Below are 26,165 nucleotides of genomic sequence, written 5' to 3'. Positions count from 1 at the left end.
AGGCGCCCAATAATGAATGAATGAGTTTGTAGAAGGAAGGCGGGAAAGGATTAGTTTTCTGGAGATATGACTAGGAGAACTACAATGGCCACAAAACAAGAAGCACCCAAACTTGGACTAACGCCCACTTTAAACCTGCTCTCAGAGTCTAAAACAGCAAATTACGCCCCGCCCACGGGCGAGAGACAGGAAATACTAGCGTTCAGGAAAACCGGAAGTGCCTTGTCACGCCTCGCGCATGCGTGCATCCATCCAGCTCGCATTTCCTATCCTCGGTCTTCCAGTGAGAAAGCAGAGATTCAGGCTCCTGCAGGCTGCGGCGTTGTCAGTCCCGCACCCCTCGGCGCTGCGCATGCCTGCTGGGTTGATTTGCTCGTTGTAAGGCGGAGCGAAAGGACAGATTTTCTTCGTGTTCCCGCCCCTTTTCTTTCCCCACCTGCCACGTACTGGGCCCGAGCTCTCGCTAGGCTTGGTGGGTCCGTGCGATTGGCCGGGGCCCGCTCGAGCCTGCCAGCGAGGTGCAGCGGCCCCGGAGGGCAACCGAGTGGGCCGTGACAGCAGCCTTCCCCCAACGCCCCAGAGCCCGGTGGTGGCGGCCTCTCACCGGTCGGATTAGCAGAGACCCGCGGAGGGGCGGCAGCGGCGGCCTCGGGAAACCGGTATGGCCGCTGGAGACGGGGGCGCGGCCGATCTCTCGGGCAAGGCGGGCCGGGAGACGTGGAAAACGCTGGGAGGGCCTCGTTCGAACCGGCGGGCGCGGGACGGGTCGGGTCGGAGGGGTCGTGGGAAGGGCTGGAGGTCGGGAGGACGGAGGCCGGGCTGGGCCTCGCGTGGGGGAGGGGAGGCCACGTCCGGGGAGGGGCGGGGAGGGGGGCCCCGCTGGCCACAGTGGCAGCGAAGCGGGCCCTCTGGGGGGCTCTAAGGGGTGTTAGGGTCAGCAAGGGCACTTGCGCGGATTCCGCCTGGCTTCTAGGGGTTGGACTGCCCGAGGGAGAGAAGAGGGACTTTGGGAGGCCTGGGGTGGTCCAGTGCCTAACCCTCAGAGGGGCTTGGAAGGGTGAGAAGGGTGGAGAATGGCGCCTATGGGAATAAGTTAATTGGGGTCACTTAGGAGAAACCTTGTTCCTTGGCTATGTCAGTCCTTAATCAAGCGCCGTCTGGAGGTCCAACCCAGTTTGATAGTGGTGATGACAACTAACTTTTAAGAGTTTACTTTGCTAGGCACTGTGCTAAGTATTTTAGATGCATGGTCTCATTTAATCATCACAAGGATTCTTCCAAATTTAGATATTCCCATTTTGCATATGATGAGAGTGAGGCTTGGGGAAGTATTTGCCTAAGGTCAATCAGCTAGTAGGGGATATCTTTACCATCTTGCTACGCTGCCTCTGGTCAGGCAGGATTTGAGCCTCCTTGCATTCTTTGGAATACTCAAGGGTTTGGTTTTGCTTAGGATTTCTTAAAGGAAGTTGCTACCCTCTGGAGGTGCCTAAGCAGGCCCCTCTGAATTTGAGCAGGGCCCTAACTACAGGGCTAGTGGAGCTGGAGGTTTGGTCACTGAACCTACATCCTGGTTTAAGAGGCAGGCTTTTTATGTGTTTCCCTGGGCCTGTCACTTTATTCTCCAGTTCTAAGAACAGTGTTCTTTTTGGAAGATTTCATAAGTTAGTGGCTGTGTCATTTCTGGACTTCAGAGGGAGTGGGGCAAGGACAAGAAGAAAGAAGGAGAAATGGGGAGAAGAAAAAGCTGTAAGGATTTCACCAGCAGCCCTAGGAACTAGTAATTCACAGCAGTCTCTACTTTGTGATTGAAGTTAGAGAAAAAGAGGACCTGGATTCTACAGTTACGTAAACAAATATGGGGATGGGATTTTCCCTTCCAGGGTACTCTTATTTTTGTGATAACTTGTGTGCATGCCTTATGGAGATGACTGCACAAACTGGGGACAACCTTAGGAAAGAAGGCCTGCTTCCTGGCCACAGGTAGGTTACAGTCCAGTCCAACCAGTAAGTGAATTTGCAGGCAAACATGGCAGATGCAAAGTAAAAGAGACTCATATTTTCAGATCCATTGTAACTGAGCAACAATTCCTTCACGATCAAAAGGATTATATCAATTATATTTAATGTTGGAAATTTCTCTTGATTAGGAATGTGTCTGTTGAAGGGAGTCACTTCTAGCTACGTAAAAAAGGTACAGTGTGAAGGTTTGACTTAGTAACTGATCTGACCGTACAGCTTTCTTCTCTCAGTCCCTCTATCAGAACTTTATTATTTGTCATTCATCTTTTGTTTAGGGAATGAAAACAAGTTTTTAAATACTATATGTCAGGCACTATTTTAGATGCTGCTGAGAATAGGTAGAACCATTCTGCTGAAGCTAAGCCCTGGTCCTTAACTACATTATTAACGGTTTACACATCCTGTAGGTAAAAGAAGGTTACATAGATTGGTTTGCTGACGTTCTTTATTAATCTCAGGCTGCAAGGCAAACAGGTGGAATCTTTACCATCTTGTTGAAGTAATGATACTTCAGAGCTTGGCATATAGTAGGTATTTAAGTATTTCCCAAATGAAGAGGGCTGGTTTGGCTAACAGGTAAAGGGGTTTTATGGAGGTTTCAATTAATCAGAGTCTTCATGAGAAGTCTTTTGTCAGAATTGGCAGATAAAAAGCTAACTGTATTGTTATTTTATGTCAGGACAAGCATAGCATCCAGATCGTAGAACACAGTCCACTCTGTTCTGAACTGACCTTAGAGTGTTAGATTCAATATTTATTGCCCCATTTTAAGATGGGGCATTGAAGATTCACTCATAAAATTAATTTGTTCAGAGGATGTCAAGGGGGTCTAGAGACATTCATTTAAGGAGTAGTTAATTGGAAGGACATGGGGCATTTATATGAAGAATATTAGGGCATTTATGTGTACTATTCATGAAATGAATTAGGATTCATGAAAACTTTCTTAAGTATTTGAAGCGTTGGTGTGTTGGGGGCAAGGTGGAGTGCTTTCACACACACACACAAAGGAGTAAATGTAGAGAATTATGAGCACTAAATATGATGTTAATGAAATAACACATTTAAAAAGAGAAAACAGAAAGCTGCTAGTAGAAAAGCATGGTGTTGAAACCAGAATATGTCCAGTAGGAGATTATAAGGTACTTTAAATAGTCTGAGAGATCATTTGCTTGGGGCAGGAGGAGGAAGGAGTATATGCTAGGGAAATGCTCTGTGGTTACAGATAATGTGTTCAAGAACATCTTGGTCTTGGAAAGAAGAGATATTAACACATTAATTAAGCATAAGTGTATTTTCTGTTGTTATACAGTAATGGTATAAATTACTAGAGACCTCAGACATTATTTTGAATTTAGGATTACAGAGTCATTACAGGGGAAGCACACTGAATAACCTGAAATAAGATTAAAGTAAAACCCAAGAAGGGAAAATTCAATAGCAAGTTAGTATTTAGTTCTCTGATACTGTCTTATTCTTCAAGTGTGCTGTCTAATCACACACACTCAGGTTTGCAGAAGGGGTGTGTTATGGAAGGTGTAGAAACAATAGTGGACAGTCTCGTTAGAAAGCTCAGGAGGGTATCACTGATTTGTTCTTTGTCCTCAAGTTTCCAAAATAGAAAAATCGGAGAAAGTACTCGTGAGGTCTTTCTTATTTTAGTGAGAAAAATTTGAGACTATTTTAGTGTTCACACATGCTCTTCTTTTCAGGGCTAGCAGTTAGTATATACAGGCTAATAGAGTTTGGAAGCCAGTATTTATTTTTCCCTTCATTTAACGCCTATTAAATGATTAACCGTGTGCTAGGCACTGTTCTAGGCTCCAGTAATACAGTGAACAAAACCATTTATTTCCCTACTTTCTAGTGGAAAAGACAGTAAAAAATTAATACATTTTAAATATTTGGTAGTGATAAGTGCTTTGCAGAAAAGTGAAGCAGGATAAGAAAGTGACAGTGAAGCCATTTTAAGTTAGATGGCCAGGGAAAACCTCAGAGAAATTAACATTTGATCAGGGATCTGAATCATGTGAGGGGTGTGAAAAGGGCTCAAGATAAAGGAAGCAGCAAGTGCCAAGTCTTGAGAAGGAGAATGCGAAGTATGAGTGTAGCAGGGTAGCCAGGGAGAGAGGTGGGAAATGAGGTTAAATACTTGGCCAAGGACCAGAGGTCAGGTCATGACCTTGTAGTTCTGGCTTTTACCAAGAGTGAGATGGGAATCTATTGAAAGATTTTGAAGTAGTGATACTAGATTTTATTTAACAGGATAACTCTGATGTGTTGAGAATAGATTAAAAGCAGACAGAGGTAAAGGGCAGGCAGACCAGTTAGGAGTCTTTTGCAATAATCCAGGCAATAGATGATGGTGGCTTGGATTAAGTTGATAGAGGTGAAGGTACTAAAGTGACAGGATTCTAGAGATATTTTAAAGGTTGTGGCAACTAGATTTGTTGGCAGTTTGGTGTATGTAAGGTGTGAGGAAAAGAGAGAAACTAAGATTTTTTTTTTTATCTTGAACAACTTAGAAGGAGAATTGTTACTAACTAAGATGGAGAAGACTACAGGAGAAGCAGATTTTGAGGGGAAGATGAGGAGTTTGTTCTAGACATGTTAAGTAGGAAATCTAAATCAGATAAGCAGTTAAATATATGGGTAAAATAATAATAGATATAAAATAGTAAAACTTATTTTCTTAGGCTCATAATAAAGCCACCTCCAGACCATTTTTTAAAAATAAATTTATTTATTTATTTTAGGCTGCATTGGGTCTTTGCTGCACGCGGGCTTCTCATTGCGGTGGCTTCTCTTGTTGCAGAGCACAGGCTCTGGGTGTGCGGGCTCAGTAGTTGCGGCACGCTGGCTCTAGAGCGCAGGCTCAGTAGTTGTGGTGCATGGGCTTAATTGCTCCGTGGCATGTGGGATCTTCCCAGGACCAGGACTTGTACCCGTGTCCCCTGCATTGGCAGGCAGATCCTTAACCACTGTGCCAACAGGGAAGTCCCTCCAGACCATTTTAACGTGAATATGGTAACGCTGGAACAGTGGATCTCCTTTGAAGACCAGAATTTCTTAGATTCTAATCGTAGCTTTGCTTTTCAACTTTTAAAATATGTTTTATAGCTGTTTAATCATCAAAACCATTTTGTCAGTCTTTCTCTAGAGTTGTATATATAGAACATCCTGGAGTCCACCATGAATGGGCAGTTGGATCTGAGTGGGAAGCTAATCATCAAAGCTCAACTTGGAGAGGATATTCGACGAATTCCCATTCATAATGAAGATATTACTTATGATGAATTAGTGCTAATGATGCAGAGAGTCTTCAGAGGAAAACTTCTGAGTAATGATGAAGTTACAATAAAATATAAAGATGAAGGTAAGAGTGTTTCTCAAGTTAGTTTTTAAAAGTCTAAATATTATATGTGTTCTTTTGTCCATTTTTCATTGAAATCAGAATAAAAATTGTTTCCTTCAATGGTAATTGAGTACCACTTTCTTTTATTTAATGGAATGTTCATGTAGTTATAATTCTTTTATAAGTTAAAAATAGCTAGGTGATTTATTATTAGAAGGGAGTTTTAAGTGATAGGACACTTTCACACATTTTTACAAGCCATTTTTTTTTTCTCTTATGCCTGTGCAAATTCTGGCTTCCGTTTTGCTTTAAAAACCAAACTTTTACTTGTGTTTTCCAAAGTGAAAGGGATGTTAGTAGGTATTGAATGAGAAAGGATTTCATGGTCACCTAAGTATGGGAAAGCTGGTTTAAAAAAAGACAAATGTATTTCTTTATTGCAGGAATTTTCAGAACATGTAATATACTGATGTACTATGTCAGTTTATACAGTGTTCTCAGGCTTATTGGACCACAGAACTTTTTATGGAGATGGGTTTTACATGACAAATGTTTCATCAAAGACGTAGTAGAATTCTAGTAGTAGACTGTCTTTATTTCTTTCTCTTTAAACTACTGTCTTCTTTGCTAACATCTCTACTGATAATTGTGCTTTAGGTAGTTACCAGTATCTTTCTTATCGCTGAACTTATTTCCAGTCTTATTTCACCTTGATCTCAATACTTGGCACCGCTATCCACACCATCCTTTTTTAAATACTCTTACCCCTTAATATCTCTGACACTGTGTTGTCTCAGTTTTCTTCTTATCACTAATAGCTTCTTCTCTGTTTCTCTCTGTGTGTTGGCTTGAAGTAATGCCAGCTGTTACAACAGAAATCTTAAAATCTCAATGGTTTAACACTCAAGAAATCATTCAGGGACCCAGGTTGACAGGGATCCAACTCTGATATATTCAACACATGGCTTACAAGCTCACCTTGAGCACTGACATCCAGCAAGCAGCTGCATGAAGACAGAGTATAGAGGATCACATGGGAGATTGTACCCTGTAGGCCTAGTTTCTGCTCACATCACCTTGGTCAGACTCCAGTCACATGACTGTGTCGATGTCAGTAGGTTGGGAAATGTCCCTGGTTGGACAGGCACTTTGCAACAACTTACGCTGAGGAAGGGGAATATAAATCATCGATGATCAGCTAAGCTGATTATTTCACTACAGGTGTAATTCTCCTTTCTTTTTTTGCAATGTATCATCTAATGGTACCCAGAACTAATTTTTGAGGGTCACCCATGTTAAGGAACGAAAAAGAAGAGCAGTTTTCTTCCCGTTCTCTTCCCTAGTAATCTCATCTACTTACAATACATAGACTTTCAACTGTTTGACTTCCAAATGTGTGCCTAAATTTGATCAGTTTGTTCTTTTTTTTTTTGACTGTACAACTCATTTTTAATGGTTTTACCTCAGATGATTTGCTCTTACCTCAAACCTGGCATATCTTAAACTGATTTTACTGGCTCTCTCTTAACTCTCTTATTTTTGTTTAGGGAAGGGTCAGCAAACTTTTTCTTTAAAGGATCAGATAATAAATATCTTAGCATTGTGGGTCACATAAGGCCTCTGTCTCTTCTTCTTTTTTCTAGAACCTCTAAAAATATAGAAACCATTCTTAGTTTGAGGTCCTGTAAAGAAGAATTTGTCCATTGGTTGCAGTTTGTAACCCCCTAGCTTTGGGTCCTCATTGTGGAAACTTCCACATCTAGTTATCACATTGAATTTGTTTTTCGTCGTGTTTTTGAGTGCTTTGAATTGTACAGATTTGTGTTCCATAGACTGTTGGGCACGAGGATAGAGGACTGACTTAGGTAAAGAGTTCCTGCTGTCAGAGATATTGTTTCTGTTGTGGAAATCAGAAAAGAAAAAGGCAGTTATAGGAAGTTTCCTTCTTTTACATTTATACTTTATTTTCTTAAAAATATGTTTATGAGTAGAATCCCTGAAGTTGAGCATTAGATGTTTTTGTTGTAAAAAATGGATGTGGCTGTAAAGAGCAAAAAACAATGATAAAATCCTCAGTTATGGCTTTTATTGCCATCTTTGTCCAAAATAAGTCTGCCTAATCAGTGTTAAAATTGGTGTAGCAGAGCATCGCTGGAGCAGCCTCTCAGCCTCCCCAGGCACCCTCCTTCCCCCCAGCTGTGTCGAAGATACCTTGCAGAGGCCCCTGATCAGTTCCTTGCTGTGACTGCCTTTCTGTTCTCTCTCTCTAGCAATTTTTTTCCTAGCCCTTTGAAAGCTTTTGAACAGGCAGTTGATATGCTAATTATAGTATTCTTTATCCTTGGGATCTAGGGTATTTCAGAATCTTGTGTATATGAATACTTTTCCTGTGGAGAATTGATAGTTTCCATCTCAGCATCAAGATGGTCAGGGACCTGAAAGACTCCACTGTCTATCCATTTATTAGGACAATTCTGCCAAAAAATTTTTTCTTACAACCTTTTTAGTTACTGTTGTATGTGGCTTCCCCTCCATTTGTGTCAGTGGCGTTTTACTGTACTTAGAATTAAAATTTGAACCTTGAGAATCATTACTACTTTAATTTCTTTTTTTTAAATAAACTTATTTATTTATGGCTGTGTTGGGTCTTTGTCGCTGTGCGTGGGCTTTCTCTAGTTGGGGCAAGCGCGAGCTACTCTTCCTTGCTGTGTGCAGGCTTCTCATTGTGGTGGCTTCTCTTGTGGAGCACAGGCTCTAGGTGCATGGGCTTCAGTAGTTGTGGCACGTGGGCTCAGTAGTTGTGGCGTGCAGGCTCAGTAGTTGTGACGCACAGGCTTAGTTGCTCTGCAGCATGTGGGATATTCCCAGACCAGGGCTCAAACCCATGTCCCCTGCATTGGCAGGCGGATTCTTAACCACTGCGCCACCAGGTAAGTCCTTACTACTTTAATTTCTGATAAATACATTTAAATTTTTTAGAATGGAAAAGATTTTAGTCTAAACTGTAATCTCCTCCTGGTGACTAGTAAAAGATTACTTAATGTATTAATCTTAGCTGTGTGTTTGTTGGCTCTTCTTCTGAGGATATGATAAATATCTTGCTATAAAAGTAATAAGTGAAATTGATTTAGTATCATTTGAACAAATACATCTTTCCTAGATCCTTTATATTTGTTTAAGGTTTCTATGGGAGATGCTAATTATGCTCTGTGACCTACATTTTGCATTTTAATTGTACATATATCCTGGTTTACTACTGATTCAAATCTGAAACTTTTTTTTGTTTGTTTCAGATGGAGATCTTATAACAATTTTTGATAGTTCTGACCTTTCCTTTGCAATTCAGTGTAGTAGGATACTGAAACTGACGTTATTTGGTAAGTGGTAAACTTTCTAATAAATTTACTATTTTATTCATTGTATTTTTATGAAAACTTTAGCTTTTTTCTTTTTTTTTTTTTTTTTTTTTTGCGGTACGCGGGCCTCTCACTGCTGTGGCCTCTCCCGTTGTGGAGCACAGGCTCCGGACGTGCAGGCTCAGCGGCCATGGCCCACGGGCCCAGCCGGTCTGCGGCACGCGGGATCCCCCCAGACCGGGGCACGAACCCGCGTCCCCTGCATCGGCAGGCGGACTCCCAACCACTGCGCCACCAGGGAAGCCCAACTTTTTTCATTTTAAAGACCCAGAATTAAGTGGTAACTTTTCAGCTATATCAGAATTTTTAAATTATTAAGGCTTAACTATATTCTTTTTCTTTGAAGATTAGTAGAAAGTAGACATATTTTAAATAACCCGTCTGCTCAGTTACCCTAAATACTAATGTGTGCCACTTGTATAAGTGTTTCCAGGATTGAAAATAATTGCAGTGTTAAAACTACCTTTATTAAGTTTAGTTCTCTAAGAATATATAATTATCTTTTCTAATGTAGTATGGTTTTACTTATTCTCAGGGTTTAACGCATAGGCCTGATACATTTTAGAAATTATTTTTCAAGGAGTACTTAAAGATTAGAGATAGTTCTGATAAAAAACAAATATAAGACTAACTTTAATCTATTAGATTTTGTTTTCTTATAGATCATGACAGATTTGCAAGGCAGAACACTTAAGGGACAAGATAGAAGTGATTGCAGGGTTAAAGTGGTAGTATGATTATGTGAAAAATAAAATGTGGACTTTTTTTCTGGATGTTTTGGTTAGCATTTTAAAAAAATTTTGTGACTCAAGTGGGGCAAAGGAAATACCCTTTTAAAACTCAGGCAAACTGGGTGTTTGTCAGAGGAAACAAATTGTAATAAGCTTTCTGGAAAAAAGAAACTTTTGTGGCACTGACCATTACAGTTCAATGAAATGTGATCATGGCCAATTGATTTAATTTGTATTTATTTTCTCTCCATCTAGGAAGGGTGAACATGAATCATTTTAAAATGCTAATAACAAAAACTGTTAAAAATATTTTTAAATAAAAGGTATCTTTTTACAATATTGAATCTAAAATACTTAACCACTATTGACCACCTATCAAGCAGATTAAGTAAACTGAAAATCTTCATCCCAGAAACACTGAGGATGTGCTAAATAAACTATTTCAAATATATTTTTTGAATTACACACCTGAGCTTGCTCAAGAACTTGAGGAAAATGTCAGGGACCCAAATAGAGTTAAAAACCAGCACCTGAAGTACCAAAAGCTGAGACTTGGGATGCTTTTGGTGGTGATGATGAAGGTTTTAGTGTGCATAATCTAAGGATTTGTCATTTGGTATCTACGTGGTATAGGCCTTAGGTCCTAGACCCTCAGTGGCTATACTCTCAAAAAGAATATTGTAGAAGAAAAATATCTCTTCGTTGGTAGAGTGAAGGAATTGACAGGGGAAATTCTCATATACCCTGGGATGCCAGGGGTTTGCAAAGGCTCCCTTGTGGATTCATAACCAGTGGTCCTTTGGGAACTCCCAAGCCCAGATACTACCATGAAAAATTGCAAGAAACAAAGGCAGGAGTCTCTCTGGAGGGTATATGTTCTCAGTTCAAATCACATAGGCTTCTCACAGATAAAATCCTGTTGATGAACTTAGAGGTCAAAACTGTAAGACACATGAAACATCCATGTAAGCAAGAAACAATGGGTACAACTAATAGTAGGATTAGATTTCCAAGAACTTCAGTTAGTAGAAGTGATAATAAAATATATATTAAAAGTTATTGGACATAAAAGAAGAAATAAGAGTATAAGAACTAGGCACTATGAAAAAAGGAACCGATTAAAAACTTAAGGTAGATAAACAGCAAGGACCTACAGTATAGCACAGGGGACTGTATTACAAGATTCAAGCATCTTGTAATAACCTATAATGGAAAATAATCTGAAAAAGAATATATATATATATATATATATATATATATATATATATAAAACCGAATCACTGTGCAGTACACCTGAAACTAACACAACATTGTAAATCAGCTATACATCAATACTCCCTCCCAATAAAAAAGAACTTAAGGTAACTTGTGGAAATGAAAAATATTAGTCAATGAAAATTGAAAATAAATACTAAGTGGTGAGTTAGAACAGCAGGTTAGTCACAGCCAAAGAGGGAATTAGTAAAGTGGAAGGTGGTCTAAAGAAGTGACAGAATAGAGCACAAAAACACAGAGATGGAGAATAATGAGAGGGAATTTGAGAAAGTCCAGCTTATTTCCATTAAAACTTTAAAGAAGAAGAGAATAGGGGAGTGGAAATACATGAGGAAGTAATGACTAAAGAATTTTTCAGAATTGTATAAAAGATATAAACCCTCAGTTTCAGGAGGCACAGTGAGTCCTGAGCAGGGTAAGTAAAAATAAATCTCCATTGGATGTATTGTCATGAAGCTGGAGAATATATAAGACAAAGACATAATCTTAAAAGTAGCCTGAGTGAATCAGCCTGTAGACTGATCACCTACAAAGCAATTAGACTGTTAGTAGACTTCTTCACAGTTAACAGTAACAGAAACTGGAAGACAGTAGAATAACATCTTCCACTGTTCAGAAAAAGATGGGTAGAAAAGTAGCATTCTGTAGTCTGCTAAACTTAAGGAATAAGGGGAAATAACATTTTCAAACAAAGACTGAGAATTTATCAAGCGTCATGGACACTTGTTAAAAGAATTTTTAAAAATGGTTTGTCAGCAAGAAGGAAATTGAGTCCGAAGAATGGTAAAAGATGCAAGAAATTGTGAGCAAATAAACTGGTTAATGTGTGAATTTAAATGAGCACTGATTATTAAATAATAGTTTTAGGAATATAGAAACAAGATGGGACAAAAATACTGAGCAATAATTATATCTAAGACAGGAGAGGATGATAGGAATTAAAATACTTTAAAGACTTGGATTCTTTGGGAGGAGGATAGTAATTAACTTAGGTTTTTTAAATTGAAGTATGCTTTTCTAAAATGTAAGAGGGATTATTGAAAGACTAGAAATAGCCAGTAGAGGGAAAAGAAGGAAACAAAGGGTACTTACTTGGTTACCTAGATGGTGAGGAAGGAGGAAAAGAAGCACAGAGAAAGCTTGAAAAATAGCACAAAATACTAACCACAGTACACATAAACAGACTAAACATACAAGTTAAAAGACAGATGCTTTTATTGGTTAAACAGTTTTGTTACATGCTGATTATAAGAGACATACCAAAAGATTACTATGCAGAGTTGGAAAGTAAAGGGCTAGAAAAGTTTGTATACTAGACAAACTCAAGGCTACTTTGTAGTATAACAGAGTAGACTCTTAAGTGAAAACTTTATTAGTAATAGTCACTTCATCATGATAAAAAATAATTCTCTGGGAAGATATAATAATTCTGAACACTTAACACATCATAGCCTTAGATTTTTCCTCAAGGAAAAATTGACAGAAGAAGGAAAAATTCATAAGAGAGCTTTCAATACGCTTCTCTCTGAAACTGATAGGTTAAGCAGCCTCAAAATTTAAACAGAACAAATACAGGCTTGATCTTATACATCTAGCAATCAGGACAGGATTCAATTTTTCTTTAGTGCATATGGATATTTATAAAAGCTGACCATGTACTAGGTTTTCTAATGAGTCTCAATAAATATCAGGGAAGGAATATCCTAGAGATCATATTCTCTGGTCTCATTAGGAACTATTTGACAAAAAAGAACCCAAACTCCCATACTTTTGAAGATAAAAATATGCTTTTAAGTAACATATCAAAGAAGAAATCATAATACGAATTAGAAATAATTAGTGATGACTTTTTTTTTTTTTTTTTTTTTTTTTTTTTTGCTATATGCGGGCCTCTCACTGTTGTGGCCTCTCCTGTTGTGGAGCACAGGCTCTGGACGCGCAGGCTCAGCAGCCATGGCTCACGGGCCCAGCCGCTCCGCGGCATGTGGGATCTTCCCAGACCGGGGCACGAACCCGTGTCCCCTGCATCGGCAGGCGGACTCTGAACCACTGCGCCACCAGGGAAGCCCAGTGATGACTTTTATATGACATAGTTTTTAGAGCATGCTAAAGCTAAAAAGAAAAAGGACAAAATAAGTCCAGATAACTTGGAAGAAAATAATAAAGAGCAGAAATGAACTAGAAGTTGGGGAATTGATAGGATCAGCAGTTTTGAAAACATACAGCTAGCAAACCTCTATTGAGATTACTTAAGAAAAAAGGCACAAGTAAGCGGTTTTAGGAATGAAACGGGGCTTAATTTCAAATACATTGCAATGAGGGAGAATGAACACCATGGAGAACAATAGGGTGTCAGTAAAAACGTATTAGAAAGGAATTTTCATAGGGCTTGGGCTTGTGTTAGGTGATTTTGGATAAGGTTCAAGGAATGGGGCTTTGGTGGGGGTAGTGAATTGAGGCTAAAGCTGTGATTGGTAAAACTGCGACAGTCACGCATAATTAGCCAGGGATGTTTGGTCATTTTTGTGGTTTGGTCAACGTTCTTGTTTTTGTCTAGTTCTCACAGGATAATGGACTGGCTTTCTTTTTTGTCTTGACCTATCACAGTCCCACAGTGATCTTTTCTGATAGTTCGTGTTCTTTGTCTGTTTTTTAAATTTTGAAAATTTTATTGAGATGTATTTGATGTACTGTCAGTGTTTTCTGAAATTGTTTATGTTCAACAAGAGAACACCACAATCTACCTGTCAGTGCCATGCCAGCTTCTAGCAACACTCAAGCCTGTCCTCCAGTACTGGGCCAGTTCTTAGCTGTCAGGAGCTGCTTTTCTCCTTTTCAGCTATTAGAGAAAAACAGTAAAAGCCAGTCATTGATAACAGGTAGATTATATTGAGCTTCCTCATAACTATGTAGGGAGTATGTAAAATACTGGTGGATTGTCTTTTAAAAGCTTATATTGGTGGTTTGATGTTTGAAACATATTTTACAAAGAATCTCACTGAACCTTTATTTTCAAATAGATTTCCTTTTCTAATTTGGTGCCTTAGGAATTAATATATATGTATACTGACAATGCATAAAAAACATTTGAGTTTAGTTTAATTTTTCAACTCCTGTCTTGAGGTTTGCATTCAGAGCCTTGTGAATTAATAAATTAAAAATTTTAAAATTAACTGTCTCAGTGGTGACGGTCTGTTTTACTGGATGAAGGAGTCTTTATTTTTTAGTCAGCTGAAAGTCATTTGCACAAAATGGGTAATTAAATGAGGTAATATTGCCTTTGTTTAAAAAAAACAATGATTATTGAATAACCTGACTTTTTGTGGCTAATGTGCTGCTTTTGAAGTAACTACTTTGAAGGACAGTAGTGATGTGAATTTATGAATTCTGCATTTTTTTAATAGGTTACTTTTTAGGTCAGTTATTTTAGGTAGCTAATTTTTCTTGTTTTTAGGTCAGAAGTAGGCAAGAATGATAAAAAACCTACAGTCATATTGTACCTTTAATATGGTGTTCATTGAATATTTTAAGGCTATAAAAGAGTTGTGTGAAATAAAATGAGCTTTTGAAGGTACATAATTTCTATTAAAAATATATTAAAGCTTTCTGTATTTTTAATTTATTTCACTGTAGTTGAATTCTTTTAATTAACTTGTTTTGTTTTGATTTACCATTATGGGTCGCAAGCCATAGATCTGGCATCAGCAAAGACTGATGAATGTTTATTTTTTCCAAAAATTAGTAACTAGCAATGAAGAATCCTTTCCTTAAAAAGTTATTTGAATGATGTCAATAGGTATCTTGTTTGATTTTGTTTAACTTTTTAAAGAAGTTATTTTCATTTTTCCTTATTACGTATTATTCTACTGATATCCTTATTGAAGAATATTTCCTTATTTTAAGAAAATTAATGCTTTTATTCCAGTTAATGGCCAGCCAAGACCCCTTGAATCAAGTCAGGTGAAATATCTTCGTCGAGAACTGATAGAACTTCGAAATAAAGTGAATCGCTTATTGGATAGCTTGGAACCACCTGGAGAACCGGGACCATCCACCAACATTCCTGAAAATGGTAGACCATGAAGTCATTTTATTCTGACTTATCCTTTTTATATCTTTTTGCAGATTTTTTTTTCTAACTCTTCTTCAGCAGGAGTAGGGTGGCACCTCCATTGTCACCCTTTCTTATTCCTGCATCTGTGCTAATATTCATATCTGTGTTCCCAAACCTGGCCGTTCATTAAGATTACTGGGAGATTTTATTATACCAATTCCTGGATTTCATCCCAGACCTCTTGGAGGGCAGGGCCCCGGGGATCCCATTGTTAAAGTGCCCTCTGGGTGATTGTTTTACAGCTAGTCTTAGACTCCTGGGTTTATGACATAGGTTGGTTTTCAAACCCCTTTGACTCTTGAACCCTTTTCAATGTAATAGTTGACTAATGAACCTTAGTAATGGAAATCATTTCATGAATTTTATGTGATATATGAAGTATTAATAGTTTCAAGTAAAAAAGTAATCTTAGATTAGTACACTCAAATGGTGTATAGTTTATCTTAAGCACAGTGTTCATAATATGCAAAGAAAAATGTATTTTTTTCCATTTTACAGATGACATGTACTATTTACATTAAGATAAAGCAAGGTTTATTGACAAATTTGGAACTGAATATAGTTTGGGGACCAAATATATTATAAAATATAGACTGAAATTTAAGTATGGCTTGAAAGTAGATTTTAAAAGACTTGCTTCCCTCGACTTTTAATATTAGATGTTGCACTTTAAAAATAAACACTTATTTTTTTAATAATTTTTGTGTTTGCGTATAAGTTTCACATGCTTAAAACTGTCCATATTGTGAAATAGTAGTATTTTATAGACTCTGGATGACTGGCTGTAAGGGGCTTAATAGTGGCATTGTATAATCCCTTGCAACCTTTAGATTCTGAGATACTCTCTTTTTGGCCCCATTTAAATTTTGGAGTTTTGTTTGATTTAGTTAAAGATGCATTATCCGTCATTTCCCTCTTCCTCCAGCCATGTGGAATTGTGTTAGTGGTAGATGGCTTGATACATACTTGGTGATTGATTAGTAATTTCTAGTTTCACTTCCAGATTTCAGAACATATTAAAGAGATGTGCTGAAATACTACAGTGAGATCCTTCTGGCCTCTTTATGGTGAAACCTTTTATATTTCAGGTCAAAGCAAATGGCCTTTTCTGAATCCTCTCTCTCCAAACAAAAATCTCCAATTTTAGGTCAAAGATCTGAAGAAAACTTTTGACTGTTTTCCCAGAAGAAATCATAGATGCTGATACAACTACATTTGCATATAACTTGAAGGAGTTAAAGCATCTGTAGAATATTATGAAACTTAGATCAGAATTCAACAAGTAGAGCCAGTACTGTGCAGAAACCTACAGTAGCCTATATTCTGCTCTAAGGAATAGATTTATAAGCTTTTTGGTTTTGGTGAAACAACCTTTCTATTCACTTATTTCTCTCCACATACTGCTTTTCTTTATCAGTTTATTTCCAGGTGTTCATATGTTTTATTGTTAACATCTCACCTATGTTAATGTAAAAGATGTTAAAAATTGGTTTCTTCTCTGCATCTTGGAAATTATATCATGTATTGTTTCTTTATGTGGCCATCCTTCTAGTCATTGTGTCCTGAGTTACTTAATGAACTGAATAATACATTCTATGCTTTTTTCTTTAATTAAATTAATTAATTAATTAATTTTCATACAGCAGGTTCTTACTAGTTATCTATTTTATACATATTAGTGTACATATGTCAATCCCAATCTCCTGATTCCTCCCACACCACCTCTTTCCCCCCAGTATACATACATTTGTTCTCTATGTCTGTGCTTCTATTTCTGCTTTGCAAATAAGATCATGTATACCATGTTTCTAGATTCCACATATATGCGTTAATATACGATATTTGTTTTTCTCTTCCTGACTTTCTTCACTCTGTATGACAGTCTCTAGGTCCAGCCACGTCTCTACAAATGACCCAATTTCATTCCTTTTTATGGCTGAGTTATATTCCATTGTATATATGTACCACATCTTCTTTATCCATTCGTCTGTTGATGGGCATTTAGGTTGCTTCCATGACCTGGCTATTATAAATAGTGCTGCAGTGAACATTGGGGTGCATGTGTCTTTTTGAATTACTGTTTTCTCTGGGTATATGCCCAGTATTGGGATTGCTGGGTAATATGGTAGTTCTATTTTTAGTTTCTTAAGGAACCTCCATACTGTTCTCCGTAGTGGCTGTATCAAATTACATTCCCACCGACAGTGCAAGAGCCCTCCCTTTATTCCACACCCTCTCTAGCATTTGTTGTTTGTATATTTTCTGATGATGCCCATTCTGACTGGTGTGAGGTGATACCTCATTGTAGGTTTTTTTTTGTTTTTTTTTTTTGTCTGTGTTGGGTCTTCGTTTCTGTGCAAGGGCTTTCTCTAGTTGCGGCGAGTGGGGGCCACTTCATCGCAGTGCGTGGGCCTCTCGTTGTCGTGACCTCTCTTGTTGTGGAGCACAAGCTCCAGATGCGCAGGCTCAGTAGTTGTGGCTCACAGGCCTAGATGCTCCATGGCATGTGGGATCTTCCCAGACCAGGGCTCGAACCCATGTCCCCTGCATTGGTAGGTGGATTCTTAACCACTGCTCCACCAGGGAAGCACCATGTCCCCTGCATTGGCAGGTGGATTCTTAACCACTGCTCCACCAGGGAAGCCCCCTCACTGCAGTTTTGATTCGCATTTCTGTAATAATTAGTGATGTTGAGCAGCCTTTCATGCACCTCTTGGCCATCTGTATGTCTTCTTTGGAGAAATGTCTGTTTAGGTCTTCTGCCCATTTTTGGGTTGGGCTGTTTCTTGTTTTAATATTGAGCTGCATGGGCTGTTTATATATTTTGGAGATTAATCCTTTGTCCATTGATTCATTTGCAAATATTTTCTCCCATTCTGAGGGTTGTCTTTTCGCTTGTTTGTAGTTTCCTTTGATGTGCAAAAGCTTTTAAGTTTCATTAGGTCCCATTTGTTTAATTTTGTTTTTATTTCCATTACTTTAGGAGGTGGGTCATAAAACATCTTGCTATGATTTATGTCAAAGAGTGTTCTTCCTATGTTTTCTTCTAAGAGTTTAATAGTGTCTGGTCTTACATTTAGGTCTTCAATCCATTTTAAGTTTATTTTTGTGTATGGTATTAGGGAGTGTTCTAATTTCATTCTTTTACATGTAGCTGTCGAGTTTTCCCAGCACCACTTATTGAAGAGACTGTCTTTTCTCCGTTGTATATCCTTGTTTCCTTTGTCATAGATAAGTTGACCATAGGTGTGTGGGTTTATCTTTGGGCTTTCTGTCCTGTTCCATTGATCTATATTACTGTTTTTGTGCCAATACCATATTGTCTTCAGTACTGTAGCTTTGTAGTATAGTCTGAAATTAGGGAGTCTGATTCTTCCACCTCCATTTTTTCCCCTCAAGATTGCTCTGGCTGTTTGGAGTCTTTTGTGTCTCCATACAAATTTTAAGATTTTTTGTTCTAGTTCTGTAAAAAAATGCCATTGGTAATTAGATAGAGATTGCATTGAATTTGTAGATTGCTCTGGGTAGTATAGTCATTTTCACAATATTGATTCTTCCAATCCAGGAACATGGTGTACCTCTCCATCTGTTTGTGTCACCCTTGATTTCTTTCATCCATATCTTATAGTTTTCTGAGGACAGGTCTTTTACCTCCTTAGGTTGGTTTATTCCTAGGTATTTTATTGTTTTTGTTGCAGTGGTGAATGGGATTGTTTCCTTAATTTCTCTTTCTGATCTTTTGGTGTTAGTGTACAGGAATGCAGGAGATTTTTGTGCATTAATTTTGTATCCTGCAACTTTACCAAATTCATTGATTACCTCTAGTAGTTTTCTGGTAGCATCTTTAGGATTATTTGTGTATAGTATCATGTCATTTGCAAACAGTGACAGTTTTACTTCTTCTTTTCCAATTTGGATTCCTTTTATTTCCTTTTCTTCTCTGATTGCTATGGCTAGGAGTTCCAAAACTATGTCGAATAATAGTGGCGAGAGTGAACATCCTTGTCTTGTTCCTGATCTTAGAGGAAATGCTTTCAGTTTTCCACCATTGAGAATGATGTTGGCTGTGGGTTTGTCGTATATGGCCTTTATTATGTTGAGGTAGGTTCCCTCTGTGCCCACTTTCTGGAGAGTTTTTATCATAAATCGGTGTTGAATTTTGTCTAAAGCTTCTTCTGCATCTACTGAGATGATCATATGGTTTTTATTCTTCAGTTTGTTAATATGGTGTATCACATTGATTGATTTGCGTATATTGAAGAATCCTTGCATCCCTGGGATAAATCCCACTTGATCATGGTGTATGATCCTTTTAATGTGTTGTTGGATTCTGTTTGCTAGTATTTTGTTGAGGATTTTTGCATCTATATTCATCAGTGATATTGGTCTGTAATTTTCTTCTTTTGTAGTATCTTTGTCTGGTTTTAGTATCAGGGTGATGGTGGCTTTGTAGAATGAGTTTGGGAGTGTTCCTTTGTCTGCAATTTTTTGGAAGAGTTTGAGAAGGATAGGTGTTAGCTCTTCTCTAAATGTGTGGTAGAATTCACCTGTGAAGCCATCTGGTCCTGGACTTTTGATTTTTGGATGATTTTTAATCACAGTTTCAATTTCATTACTTGTGATTGGTCTGTTCATATTTTCTATTTCTTCCTGGTTCAGTCTTGGAAGGTTATACCTTTCTAAGAATTTGTCCATTTCTTCCAGGTTGTCCATTTTATTGGCATAGAGTAGCTTGCAATATCTCTTATAATGCTTTGTATTTCTGCAGTGTCTGTTGTAACTTCTCCTTTTTCATTTCTAATTTTATTGATTTGAGTCCTCTCCCTCTGTTTCTTGATGAGTCTGTCTAAAGGGTTATCAATTTTGTTTATCTTCCCAAAGAACGAGCTTTTAGTTTTATTGATCTTTGCTATTGTTTTCTATTTCATTTATTTCTGCTCTGATCTTTATGATTTCTTTCCTTCTACTAACTTTGGGTTTTGTTTGTTCTTCTTTCTCTAGTTGCTTTAGGTGTAAGGTTAGATTGTTAATTTGAGATTTTTCTTGTTTCTTGAGGTAGGATTGTATTCCTATAAACTTCCCTCTTAGAACTGCTTTTGCTGCTTCCCATAGGTTTTGGATTGTCGTGTTTTCGTTGTCATTTGTCTCTAGGTATTTTTTGATTTCCTCTTTGATTTCTTCAGTGATCTCTTGGTTATTTAGTAATGTACTGTTTAGCCTCTGTGTGTTTGTGTTTTTTACGTTTTTTTTCCCTGTAATTTATTTCTAATCTCACAGTGTTGTGGTCAGAGAAGATGCTTGGTATGATTTCAGTTTTCTTAAATTTACCAAAGCTTGATTTGTGACCCAGGATGTGATCTGTACTGGAGGATGTTCCATGTGCACTTGAGAAGAAAGTGTAATCTGCTGTTTTTGGATGGAATGTCCTATAAAGTACATTCTATGCTTTATTTACTTATTTTTTGTGGTACGTGGGCCTCTCCCTGTTGCAGCCTCTCCCGTTGCGGAGCACAGGCTCCTGACGCGCAGGCCCAGTGGCCATGGCTCACGGGCCCAGCTGTTCGGCGGCATGCGGGACCCTCCCGGACCGGGGCACGAACCCGCGTCCCCTGCATCAGCAGGCAGACTCTCAACCACTGCGCCACCAGGGAAGCCCTATGCTTTATTTATTTATTTATTTTTTTTGCGGTACGCAGGCCTCTCACCGCTGTGGCCTCTCCCATTGCGGAGCACAGGCTCCGGACGCGCAGGCCCAGCGGCCACGGCTCACGGGCCCAGCCGCTCCGCGGCATGTGGGATCCTCCTGAACCGGGGCACGAACCCGTGTCCCCTGCATTGGCAGGCGGACTCTCAACCACTGCGCCACCAGGGAAGCCCCCTATGCTTTATTTTTATAGACGGTTGTAACTTTTTTCTTTCCTCTCCTGTACTTAGATTGCTTACCTATTTTATGAAATTTCCTAAGCTTCTAAGCTCTTAGAACATATTCTAATTTAATAATCTCAAGAAAAAAAAACATAAAATAGGCCAAAAAACTACATCAGAAACTGAAAGTCTGGTTCACCAAACAAAACTACAACTCAGCTGTCAGTGCTCTTTAAAATGCTGTGCCTTGCCCTCACTGAGAAACATATAGCTACCTATGTTTTTCAGCACTCTACCTCTGTAATGGACTCCTTGGACACTTGCTTGGACATTTGCTTTCCTCTATGAGGCAGATGATGTGTAGGCCACCTTAAATACTGGATTGACCTGTAGCAGTAGCTCTTCAGTAGCTGCTGGAGGAAGTAGTGGGCTAGTGGACGTATATTGTGTTTCCTGGTGAATTTAGTTTGCCCTAAGTGGAAGTATGCATAGGTCATGGAAGGTAGCAGTGTGAGGGGAAATAATCGTAAGATTGGTGTGATGTGCTATTGGGATGTGGCCTTGGAATTAGAGGAGGGAAATTGGTGAGGAAGATGGATGACTGGCAGACTTATTTTAAAGGAGTAGTTATAGAAGCTTTCTTACAGAAATTTAGGAAATATTAATGTAAGTAGAGAAATGATAGGAATAAATGAGAGCTGTAAGCCCATGTGTGCTTATATTCCACTTAGTCCGTACATTTTTTCACAAGATAAATTTGGTCTTGATCACAGAGATGGTCTAATAACTGATGTTCATTTACTTGGTTGGTAACAGAAAGGAATTGATAATTGTCTGTTATTTGAGTAAGTGGTTAGCAGTGTTCTTTTCGTTAACTTGTTTGTTTTGTTTTCAAATTTTTTAATATGTTGGCCTTAAGTTTCTATTTATAAAATGTAGGTTATCCTTGAACTCCTTTTCTTTCACAAGGTAGTGTAAATGCCTGTTTAGTACCTTAGTATCCTTAGAAGAAAAGCATGGTTTAAAATTTTTCCTGCTCATAATGTTTAAAATTCTATTTTTCAAAATATTTTATTATGGAAAAATTGAAACATATATAAACGGAGGCATAATACTATAAGGAATTTCATGAACCCACACAGCTTCAACAATTATCAATTCATAGTATCATGCCGTCTATACTTGCACACATTTCTACCTCTCCCATGTTATTTTGAGCAAATCTCAGACACCTATCGTTTTATCTGTAGTAAGTAATAAGTATTTTAAAGGAAGACATAGTAAATTAAAAGTATGCATTGGCTTGAGGTTTCCATGAACTTTAATAATGAACCAGAAGACAAGTAAAAATAAAACATAAAAGTTGATATCATAACTTCAGTTAAGCTTTTTTATCCTTTTAGAAAATAAAGCATTAGTGCACAGTATGAGTCTGATACTAGGATATAGGTCATAGGTCTTCAAAAAGAAGGGTAAAAATGTTTCTGTCTGTAAAGGTGCTTGTATTTTTTTTTCTCATCTGATAATTCTTAGGCAAGGACATACATAATAGCTTTTTCAAAAAATTTTATCTATTTTGCATCTCTTTTTGACCTTTTTTCCTGATTTTACAAACAAAAATATAAACAAGTATAAAGAAGAAAGTAAAATTATCTATAATCCTATTTTCAGAGATACCTTCAACATTCCAGAGTATATGCACATATATATTTCGCTGTCATATATTTTTAGGCCTTATTGAGTATAGATAAAATAGAAACAAGTTTTTGCTTATTTCTTTTATAGATACTGTGGATAGTAGGGAAGAAAAGCCTGCTGCTTCTGATTCTTCTGGGAAACAGTCTACTCAGGTTATGGCAGCAAGTATGTCAGCTTTTGATCCTTTAAAAAACCAAGATGAAATCAATAAAAATGTCATGTCAGCATTTGGCTTAACAGATGATCAGGTTTCAGGTAAGTTAGTGCCTTCCTCCCATCCTTTATTCCCCCTCTCCTTCCTCCCCTTTCCTTCTTTCCTTCTTTAATGGAAGATAACTTGGATATGGTGAAGTGCTCAAATCTTAAGAGTTCAGTTCAATAAATGTTTACATATGTATATACCCTATGTAAAATACCAACAAGATCAAGATGTAGATGATTTCCAGCACTCTGGAAAGCTTTCTCATGCCCTCTCCCAGGCAATAGAACTGTCCTCTTTAAAGACTAACTTCTGTTGGTTCAGGTAAATTTTATCAGAAGTAGAATTCAGAGGGTTTATTTTTCTAAAAATCTGAGTCATTTATAATCTTATTTCAGATGTGTTGCTGGGTTTAAATTATATTTGATATCTTATTCTTTTGATCTTAAATTAAGGCAATTTAAATGAAGATTTCTGGTTTAATTTAGTGTAGAAACTGCTTTTATTTGAATGATTTTAACCTTAAAACAGCATCTATACTGTGCTTTCTTTTTATATTTTGGGCATCATTTCTTCAACATTTTTTCTGCTTTCTCTCTTTTGGCATTCCAATTACACGTACACTGGAGAGCTTGATTGTCCCACGGCTCTCTGAGGTTCATTTTTCTTCACTCTTTTTTCTCTCTGTTCTTCGGATTGGATGATTGCTGTTGATCACTCTTTACGTTCACTGATTTTTTTCTACCATTTCCAATCTGCTATTAAACCTTTCTAGTGAATTTTACCTCTCAGTTATTGTGCTTTCAGCTCTGGAATTTCCGTTTGGTTCTTTTTATAGTGTTAGTTTTTTCTGTTAAGATTTCTTACCTCTTACCTTTTCATTCATTAAGATTGTATTTCCCTTTAATTCATTGAAGGTACTTTTATTTAATTCTTTAAAATTATTTATAAAGCTGCTTTGAAATGTTCGCTACATCCAGCATCTGGGCCTGTTTGGAGTCAGTTTCTTCTGCTCTTTCCCTCAGGGGAAACTGAGTATGGGTCACATATTCCTGTTTCTTTGCACATCTGACAGTTTTTGATTGAAAACTGGACATTGTGGTTAATATGTTCTAATAACTTGGTATTCTTCAGTCTAATACTCTCCCAGCTGAGCTATTTCAGCAAAGACTTGGGATTCTTTTAGGTTCTTGTGAGGATTTTTCGTTACTGCTGCTCTAGTATTTACTCAAGTTACTCCTTCCTCCTCCTGGGATTATAGCAGCTGACAGCTCTGCTAAGTCCTTTCAGCTCTAGGTGTGCTGCTTTTTCTTCTGTGCCCTCTTGGTGTCACCCTCTCCCCTCCTACCCCCATGGTCAGCTGGGGGTTTGGGACTGAGCTTATACTCATATTTTAGGTCTCATTCCTTCAGTGACTCTTACTCAAGGGCTTTTCCCCTCACATTTCTGGCTGCTTGACCAACCATGAAGTTAACATCAGTTTTCTGTTGTTGGAGCTGCAGAGGTTGGGGTTTGTAATTCTCACCTGTTGTAATTCCACTGGGGGCAAACTCTTGGTGTCTGCTGACATTTGGCTGACCTCTAGTCATTTCAAATAGTTGTTTTCTTCTATTTTGTCCAGGTTTTTAAGTTTTTTGTGGGAGGTTTTACCTGATCAGTTTACTTTGCCATTATCAGTAACTGGAAAGATAGAAAAAGAAAATTAGTAGAAAAAATCCTTTTGAGACTTTTATGGGACTATTTATTAAAGAGAATTGTGTGACATTCTGAAAAAGAGAGGCGAATACTTGTACATGATGTATGTCCTTGGCAAAAGAAGACATCACATAAGTGGTCCATCTGAAAAACACATTTTTAGAGCAACTGAAATATGAGTTAATATTACAGCTTTGTAATATTTAAGACTTCAAGATATGCCAGATAGAGGGAGTAAATAGTTACATGTGAGGTCAGGCTTAAAATTTTTGATTAGAATATAGTATAGACCAGACTGTGATTCATATTATATTTGAAGACCATTTTTCTGGTAGCTTTGTATGTTGAATTGAAGTAGGAAAAACTGTACACATAGAAAATGCCAGGATACTTTGTAAAGTTACTCAGGTTATGATGTGAAAAACTTGGCTACAGTAGTGAATGTGTACATGGAGGGATGAACTATTATGATAGGAAAAGCAACACTAACTAATAGCTTATGTACAAGGAAGAAAAGAGGAGTCGAAGTAGTATTTTTTTAGGATAATAACATAGTGTGTTTGTGTTATCTGTGTTACCCTTCTTAGGAGGGACGTGTGTATGTATTTATTTGTCTACATGTTGATAAATATCAGTGAAATGGTGGTACGCAGGTGCGACTGTCCATTTTACTCTGGCAGTCATCAGTTTCTCTTGCGTTACCACTACCATTATCCTAGTTTAGGTTCTCATCAGTATCTGGACTATCAGCTTCCAACTATGTGCCTCTAATACAGTGCTAAGTTCTGGGATATACCAGTGCAAAGGATAGAGGTTTGGCCCTCAGGGAAATTAGTCTGCTAGTAATAGCAAGTACTTATGTGGAGCTTTCTAAGTGATATTCACTTTTATAAGCTCTTGCTATATAATCATTTTTTAATTTTCAGTTTTAATATATTTTATATTGAATATATTAATATATTTAAATAATGTTTTAATATATTTCTTTTTTTAATATTTTTTGTTGAGGTATAGTTGATGGTACAATATTATATAAAGTTTCAGGTGTACAACATAGTGATTCACAATTTTTAAAGGTTATACTCCATTTATAGTTATAAAATATTGGCTATATTCTCTGTGTTGTATAATATATCCTTGTAGTTTACTTATTTTATATATAATATTGATAGTTTGTACCTCTTAATCCCCTACACTTCTTGCCCTTCCCCCATAACCACTTTTATAAGTATTTGCTATAAGCTCTTATTAACTCACAATCCTTACAGTAACCTTATGAAGTAGGAATTAGTATTTCTTTTGTACAGATGAGGAAACTGAGGCACAGAAAGAGATCAAGTAACATGCCCAAAGTTACACAGCTACTAAGTGGCAGCATTGGGATTTGAACCTAGACAGTCTGGCTCCAAAAGTTGTGCTTTTAACCATTCTTCTATATTGCCCAAACAAAAAGAACTTAAAGAAGTAAACATATCTATAATCTACAGTTATCTTCAGAATGTCTTTTTTGCCTGTTACAGTATTGGAGCTGTAGCAAATTCTCTCCATTTACTTCTTTGTTCATTATTTTAGAAGAATTTTGAGTGGTTCCATGTGTAAGAGAGCTAGGCCTTGTGAGGCAGATGGAAGGAATCAGAAAGGGACCTGGCCAAAAGAGCTCCAAGTCTAAGAGGGAAGATGAGGCCTCTTCAGAAATACAAAGTAGAAGTTGGTAAGGGTCTTAATAAAAGTATACTCCATAGAAGTTCACAAGTGGAGAAAAGTATTTATGGGTGAAGAAGCCTTACTACAAGTG

At 37.7% G+C, this 26,165-nt stretch overlaps 1 protein-coding gene across 4 annotated transcripts in view; it reads left to right on the top strand.

The window, feature by feature from the left end:
* The first annotated feature begins 271 nt into the window (after window positions 1-271).
* The window catches only part of TFG (trafficking from ER to golgi regulator), a 37,100-nt gene continuing 11,206 nt past the window's right edge, over window positions 272-26,165 (top strand). For 2 of the 4 annotated variants that reach the window (XM_082624465.1, XM_082624463.1), the window contains exons 1-5: window positions 273-659; window positions 5,172-5,398; window positions 8,671-8,754; window positions 14,725-14,871; window positions 22,564-22,731. In XM_082624465.1, coding sequence (XP_082480591.1) covers window positions 5,215-5,398; window positions 8,671-8,754; window positions 14,725-14,871; window positions 22,564-22,731 — 583 coding nt within the window. In that variant the 5' untranslated portion in view covers window positions 273-659; window positions 5,172-5,214. Of the gene's footprint in view, window positions 660-5,171; window positions 5,399-8,670; window positions 8,755-14,724; window positions 14,872-22,563; window positions 22,732-26,165 lie in introns of all 4 variants that reach the window. The other 2 variants (XM_082624464.1, XM_082624466.1) reach the window with 2 other exon arrangements.

The sequence above is a fragment of the Mesoplodon mirus genome (assembly GCF_964341445.2).
Source record: "Mesoplodon mirus genome assembly, chromosome: 6".
In the NCBI taxonomy this organism is placed as follows: domain Eukaryota; kingdom Metazoa; phylum Chordata; class Mammalia; order Artiodactyla; family Ziphiidae; genus Mesoplodon; species Mesoplodon mirus.
This window is presented reverse-complemented; position numbering and strand designations above follow the sequence as displayed.